This window comes from Anoplopoma fimbria, chromosome 22 (assembly GCF_027596085.1).
Source record: "Anoplopoma fimbria isolate UVic2021 breed Golden Eagle Sablefish chromosome 22, Afim_UVic_2022, whole genome shotgun sequence".
NCBI classification, from domain to species: domain Eukaryota; kingdom Metazoa; phylum Chordata; class Actinopteri; order Perciformes; family Anoplopomatidae; genus Anoplopoma; species Anoplopoma fimbria.
In genome coordinates, this window is record NC_072470.1 from 5,090,320 (window position 1) to 5,096,686 (window position 6,367).

At 44.4% G+C, this 6,367-nt stretch overlaps 2 protein-coding genes across 2 annotated transcripts in view; one reads left to right on the forward strand and one right to left on the reverse strand.

Annotated features, from left to right (window-relative positions):
* The window catches only part of wbp4 (WW domain binding protein 4), a 5,167-nt gene extending 2,035 nt beyond the window's left edge, over positions 1-3,132 (forward strand). The window contains exons 4-10 of the mRNA XM_054623971.1: positions 277-403; positions 487-690; positions 775-845; positions 924-999; positions 1,111-1,325; positions 1,413-1,690; positions 1,773-3,132. Coding sequence (XP_054479946.1) covers positions 277-403; positions 487-690; positions 775-845; positions 924-999; positions 1,111-1,325; positions 1,413-1,690; positions 1,773-1,977 — 1,176 coding nt within the window. The 3' untranslated portion in view covers positions 1,978-3,132. The remainder of the gene's footprint in view (positions 1-276; positions 404-486; positions 691-774; positions 846-923; positions 1,000-1,110; positions 1,326-1,412; positions 1,691-1,772) is intronic.
* A 1,307-nt stretch (positions 3,133-4,439) lies between these two features.
* The window catches only part of mtrf1 (mitochondrial translational release factor 1), a 10,841-nt gene continuing 8,913 nt past the window's right edge, over positions 4,440-6,367 (reverse strand). Inside the window, exons 5-12 of the mRNA XM_054624187.1 lie at positions 6,269-6,365; positions 6,106-6,187; positions 5,873-5,980; positions 5,511-5,683; positions 5,311-5,428; positions 5,089-5,225; positions 4,910-5,008; positions 4,440-4,715 (exon numbers count right to left, since the gene is read on the reverse strand). Coding sequence (XP_054480162.1) covers positions 4,575-4,715; positions 4,910-5,008; positions 5,089-5,225; positions 5,311-5,428; positions 5,511-5,683; positions 5,873-5,980; positions 6,106-6,187; positions 6,269-6,365 — 955 coding nt within the window. The 3' untranslated portion in view covers positions 4,440-4,574. The remainder of the gene's footprint in view (positions 4,716-4,909; positions 5,009-5,088; positions 5,226-5,310; positions 5,429-5,510; positions 5,684-5,872; positions 5,981-6,105; positions 6,188-6,268; positions 6,366-6,367) is intronic.

Consider the following 6,367-nt stretch of genomic DNA (forward strand, 5'->3'; position numbering starts at 1 on the left):
GCTGGACCGTACTAAATGTTTAGTTTGCTTGCCGATTCATAAACACACGAATGTCGGTAGATGGGCATGGAAATAAAACGCAGATAAGACACGATCTATATTCGTCGATGAAGTCTCTCAGTGACGCGCGCGGCCGAGAAGAACTTGCCCATCTTGGCACCGTCCTCCGGACTGGCAGGAGAGATAAGGTCCCGACCCAACGCTCTGCCTCCAAAGCTCTCTGTTTATTGGCTGCTGGCCTCTACCGCTCGTCTCGTTTTATCTTTCTCTCTGCAGATTAAAAAGAAGAGCATCGACAAGGCCAAGCAGGAGGCACGCGAGACGAAAGAGTTTGCGGCGATGGAGGAGGCCGCGCTGAAGGCTTACGAGGGAGATCTAAAGAGGATGGAAAGGGAGTCGGCAGGTACGTTTTTGACACTTTATTGAAATATTACTCGGGAGGAGCGTTTTGCCCTTTCGTAACTTAAAGTGTGTTTTTTGTGTTAGGATTACCAGCTCTAATAACTGCACAGCCACAAAAACAACCACAGGTCAGACCTCAGGTCAGACCTCAGGCGAGACCTCCGGCCAAAAAACAGAAAAAACAAGGGAAAGCGAACATGAATGCGAGAGGCCGAACGGAAGCGCAGGTGTGGGTCGAAGGACAGACGGAAGATGGACACGCGTACTACTACAACACAATAACTGGAGGTGAGGAGAACGCTGAGTATTTTAATACTTTATGGTCAAGCTGACTCTTTTTGGCTTTATGTTGTCTTTGTATTCCAACTGCAGAATCTAAATGGGAAAAACCAGAGGTTTTCCAGGGAGAAAACCCGCCCTACGCACAGCCTGGACAGACTGAGGTTAATATTTATTTTCATCGTCGATTTGATTTCAAACTCTGTCGGTTGCTTTTACGTGAATATTGTGTTTGTTTTCAGAGCTCTTCAGGCCGTCCTTGGATGGAAGCCGTCAGTCCTGATGGTTACACGTATTACTACAAACCAGAGACCGGAGGTGGAATAGTTTTTTGATGCCTCTGTAGTTTATTGTAAAACCCCTGTTGCAACTTATTCTTCACGGACATACTGTCTGATAATCACACGTTCTGTCTTCTTTACCTCACAGAGACCAGCTGGGAGAAGCCAGCAGGCTTTCCTTCAATTGAAGCGTCTGGATCTGCGACCAACAAAGAGGGAGAGAGTCAGGGGGAGCCTTCCAGCCCTCAGCTTGAGCCGCAACCAGGAGGAGAGGAGAGCTCCGGCGGGGCCCCGGCATCTCGGGCGGCTGAAGTCCCTGAACAAGAAAGCCAGCAGTCCAAAGTTCCAAAGATTAGCTTCAGGGTGAGAGGAGTCTCGGCAGCGAATGAGAATTAGTAAAGAACGAATTGAACAATTCCACACCTCACACTTTTCCTCGTTTGTTTTTAGAAAAGGAAAGCAGAAGCCGAGCCGTCGGAAAAAGAGGGAGAAGATAAAGCGAGTGATGATGCTCCTAAACAGGAGGCTGAACAGATGAAAAAAGAGGAAGAGGTCCAAAGCACGACGGCTGAACAGGTGAAAAAAGAAGAAGAGGTCCAAAGCACGACGGCTGAACCTGAAGAGAAGCAAAAGGAAGAGGCGCCACCAGTGAAGAAACAAGTCAGAAGGCCAAAAACTGCCAATCCATATGGAACCTGGGAAGAGATCCAGGAAGAGGAGGATCCATAGTAAGTGCTCTACAGACCCTGACAAATGTGCCAGTAGAAACTGGAAAAAGGCTCTGACTGTTTCTTTGTCTTCCCTCTGCAGTGCCAAGGTGGATTTACAGTTGCCTCAGGTGGAGGGATACAGCGTCGGCGCTCCGGCCGACCTGCCGCCAGAGCCGAAACCCAAGTTCAAGGAACGCATCATCACGTCCCTCGGAGGGGAAGGCGGACCTGCTTCGTTCAGGAAAAACAAGACGCAGAACGGCAAATCCAGGAGCATCCGACAGAGAGACGACGACGACGACTGAACGTTTTACACGGATGAAACTCTTTCTAGGAACTTTACATTTTTCAAGCATATTAAATGTATTACGAGCGTTTTACTTCTCTTTGCGTAAGATTCCCCGGCTTTTTAGGACAAATTGATAATGGTGTTTCTTTAAAAAAAAGCTTAAGGTTTTAGTGTTTTTTCCTATCGTAAAAAATGTCTACCATTGGACGCAACCCACGTTCTGTTCTTTGTACAGAGATCCGTCATAACGAAGGTGTGCAACACCTTTCTGGTCTTGTCTTGTCTCATCTATGCGATATTGTAGTTTCATCCTGTTGTCCGTTAAGGGCAGATTTACTTATATATATATATACAGCAGTTCCAATGTTTTGTATTTTCCATATTTGTATTTTTCTTATCATTGTGGAAATAGTCGATTGTCAAACTCTCTTAAAGGAGCAAGATCAAAGACGACGATGTGGTCTCAATAAAGGATGATTGTGCGGATGCTGAAAACTGTAAAAAGGCAGTTAATATTTATAATAAGAGGTCAAAACGAGTAGAGTAAAAAAGTGTAGGCTGCCGGTCAGCTGGCAAAGACGTGGAGGGCGTGACATGTTTTTGGTGAGAGCGAGTGTGTATAAAGCTGATATGTGGTTTGACCGCACCCTGATACGAAACGGCAGGACCGAAGGATTGATTACGACGTGGGCAACCAAATTCCCACTTTGAGGATAAATGATAAAACTGTACGTTTGAGAAAATTGACATAATATATCTGGCATTAGCGGTATGTAATTGTTTTAGTAGATGTGTGAAGCAAATGCAATTCGTTGATCCTAAAGCAGTTTAAAATCATTGATCATTTTTAAATATCTATTACTCATTTATAAAGCTATTGCGTTATTTAGAGAATTACCATGACACAAATACATAATTTCACATTTTTATTAGAAAAATAAAAACCCTTTAAGTACGAGTCAACTGTAGTCTGGCTTACATTGCGTCAATGTGACTATTGCACAAGCATACATTAATATTTATATATAAATAATGAATCGTCACATTGCATCCACCAAATGACATACAGGTGCATCTCAATAAATTAGAATATCGTGGAAAAATTTATTTCGATAATTCAATTCAAAAAGTGAAACACATATATAGAGTCATTACACACAGAGTGAAATATTTCAAGCGTTTATTTCTTTTAATTTTGATGATTATGGCTTACAGCTAATGAAAACCCAAAATTCAGTATCTCAGAAAATTAGAATATTACATAAGACCAATAATACAAAGGATTTTTAAAACAGAAATGTCAGCCTACTGAAAAGTATGTTCATATATATATATATATATATATATGCACTCAATACTTGGTCGGGGCTCCTTTTGCATGAATTACTGCATCGGCGTGGCATGGAGGCGATAAGCCTGTGGCACTGCTGAGGTGTTTCGGAAGCCCAGGTTGCTTTGATAGCGGCCTTCAGCTCGTCTGCATTGTTGGGTCTGGTGTCTCTCATCTTCCTCTTGACAATACCCGACAGATTCTCTATGGGGTTCAGGTCAGGCGAGTTTGCTGGCCAATCGAGCACAGTGATACCACGGTCATTAAAGCAGGTATTGGTACTTTTGGCAGTGTGGGCAGGTGCCAAGTCCTGCTGGAAAATGAAATCAGCATCTCCATAAAGCTTGTCAGCGGAAGGAAGCGTGAAGTGCTCTAAAATGTCCTGGTAGACGGCTGCGTTGACTTTGGACCAACACCAGCAGATGACATGGCTCCCCAAATCATCACTGACTGTGGAAACTTCACACTGGACTTCACTGCAACTTGGATTCTGTGCCTCTCCACTCTTCCTCCAGACTCTGGGACCTTGATTTCCAAATGAAATGCAAAATTTACTTTCATCTGAAAAGAGGACCACCGAGCAACAGTCCAGTCCTTTTTCTCCTTAGCCCAGGTAAGACGCTTCTGACGTTGTCTCTGGTTCAGGAGTGGCTTGACACGAGGAATGCGACAGTTGCAGCCCGAGTCCTGGATACGTCTGTGCGTGGTGGCTCTTGATGCACTGACTCCAGCCTCAGTCCACTCCTTGTGAATCTCCCCCAAATTCTTGAATGGCCGTTGCTTCACAATCCTCTCAAGGCTGCGGTTATCCCTGTTGCTTGTGCACCTTTTTCTACCACACTTTTTCCTTCCACTCAACTTTCTATGAATACGCTTGGATACAGGGGTGTCAATGACTGTCTTCTGGACAACTGTCAAGTCAGCAGTCTTCCCCATGATTGTGTAGCCTGCTGAACCAGCCTTAGAGACCATTTAAAGGTTCAGGAAACCTTTGCAGGTGTTTTGGGTCAATTAGCTGATTAGAGTGGGACATCGCGAGTCTACAATATTGAACTTTTTCACAATATTCTAATTTTCTGAGATACTGAATTTTGGGTTTTCATTAGCAGTAAGCCATAATCATCAAAATTAAAAGAAATAAACGCTTGAAATATTTCACTCTGTGTGTAATGAATCTATATCATATACGAGTTTCACTTTTTGAATTGAATTATCGAAATAAACAAACTTTTCCATGATATTCTAATTTATTGAGATGCACCTGTACTGCGTGTTCTGCACACTCAGTCTGCAGATTGTCCTCCAGACTCTGGTGGTTTCAGACCGCTGCTGCTCTCCACCGCCTCCAGAAGAGCTTCCCTCTCCGCCTGCTCAAGTACATCAGAGATCAGATCGTGGAGAGCCTCCCCTCCTTTCATGAACTCCTACAGGTGAAGCAGAACACAGGGGACATTTATTTAACTAATGGGAAATAGTTGGAGCAAGACAAACAGATAAAGATTTGACATTTCACATCAGTTTGACAAGAAGTTTGCTGGTTGAAATGGACAAGAATGACAAACATAAAATGTACAGGGTTCTTGTTATTTATGCACAACACACTCCCTTATTATCTCACCTTAATATCTCTAGTAACATATCCGGTCCTGTGGTCCGTGACGCGATCCTGGCTGAAGTTGTAAGTACGAATCCTCTCCGACTGAGAACGTGTGCCCACCTGTGGTAAAGCATGAAGACGAGGATCTGTGAATATTACAATGTTCCTGTTAATAAAGTGTGAAAGAGGAGTTCACTCACCTGCTGCTTTCTTGCCGTATGCCTCTGCTCAGTCTCTTTACCCATCCTGCTCTGGTAGAGCCTGGCCCTCAGCACACGCATGGCAGTGTCTCTGTTTTGCAGCTGAGAGCGAGTCTGCTGACATTCAGCCGTTATACCTGTTTGAATGTGTAAGATGAGGGTTTTTTAAATAGACGGCAACAACGTCTGGTGTTTCAATGATGCTGTTCTGACGCGTTTTACCGGTGGGAAGATGAACGACGCGAACTGCGCTGTCTGTCGTGTTGACACTCTGGCCCCCGGCACCTCGAGATCTGAACGTGTCGATGCGAAGATCCTTTGGATCGATGTGGACGTCAAACTGCGAGCACGTCGGACAAAATAGGGATACTTGAATCATTCTTATAAACACAGACTGATGAAAAGCAGAGAGTCAAGTGTACCTCCACTGGCTGAGGCAGGGTGATGACAGTCATGGTTCCTGTGTGGATACGCTGCATCCTGGAGGAGAGGCCCACCTCGGGGATCCTTTGCACCCGGTGAGTTCCTCCTTCGTGCTTCAGATGTCTGTATACATTGTCCCCAGCTATTCTCACAGCTGCATGGTGCAGACCACCTGAGAAAGACAGTCGGTCGATATGGTTCGACATTTAGAATAGCACAGGTGAAACTAATAACATTAACAATGGCTCTGTTGCAGTTATTGTTGCAATGCAATTAAGAAATGCAGGTCAAAATATCCCCTGGTCCCGTCTGCAAAGGCTCAGAGAATGAATAAGACAGTACAGACAAAAATCTGACTTACCAAAATCAGCAGGCGTGTAGTTCAAAAGCTCAAAGTCCCAATTGTTGTAAAAGGCAAAACCCTGGTACATGTCAAACATTTCTTTGGTGAACTGCTGGCAGATGTCACCTGAAACCACATAAACAGATATTAAGAAAACACACCGTATTTTGCCATCTATACGGCTAGCTGTCAAATATCTATCTTAAATTCAGAAGATCCTGAAAAGAAACCGTGTTTGCATTCTTTCACACCTCCTGTCGTTCGTCCCGACACGACCTCCAGCAGAACGTCACTGGAGTCGAGAGGGTCGGTGGGCACGAGGGCTTTGACCATCTGGAGGAAAAGAAGATTCGCTCATTAACTGTCCTTTAACTCATTTCTACATTTATTTCACCGTGCCTTTTTTGTTCTTACATCTTTCCTCAAGGCCAAAATCTCGCTCGAGATGTGTGCTTCCTCCTCTTTCAACAGCCGAGTGAACTGTTCGTCTTCATCTTTGGTACCAGCTGAACC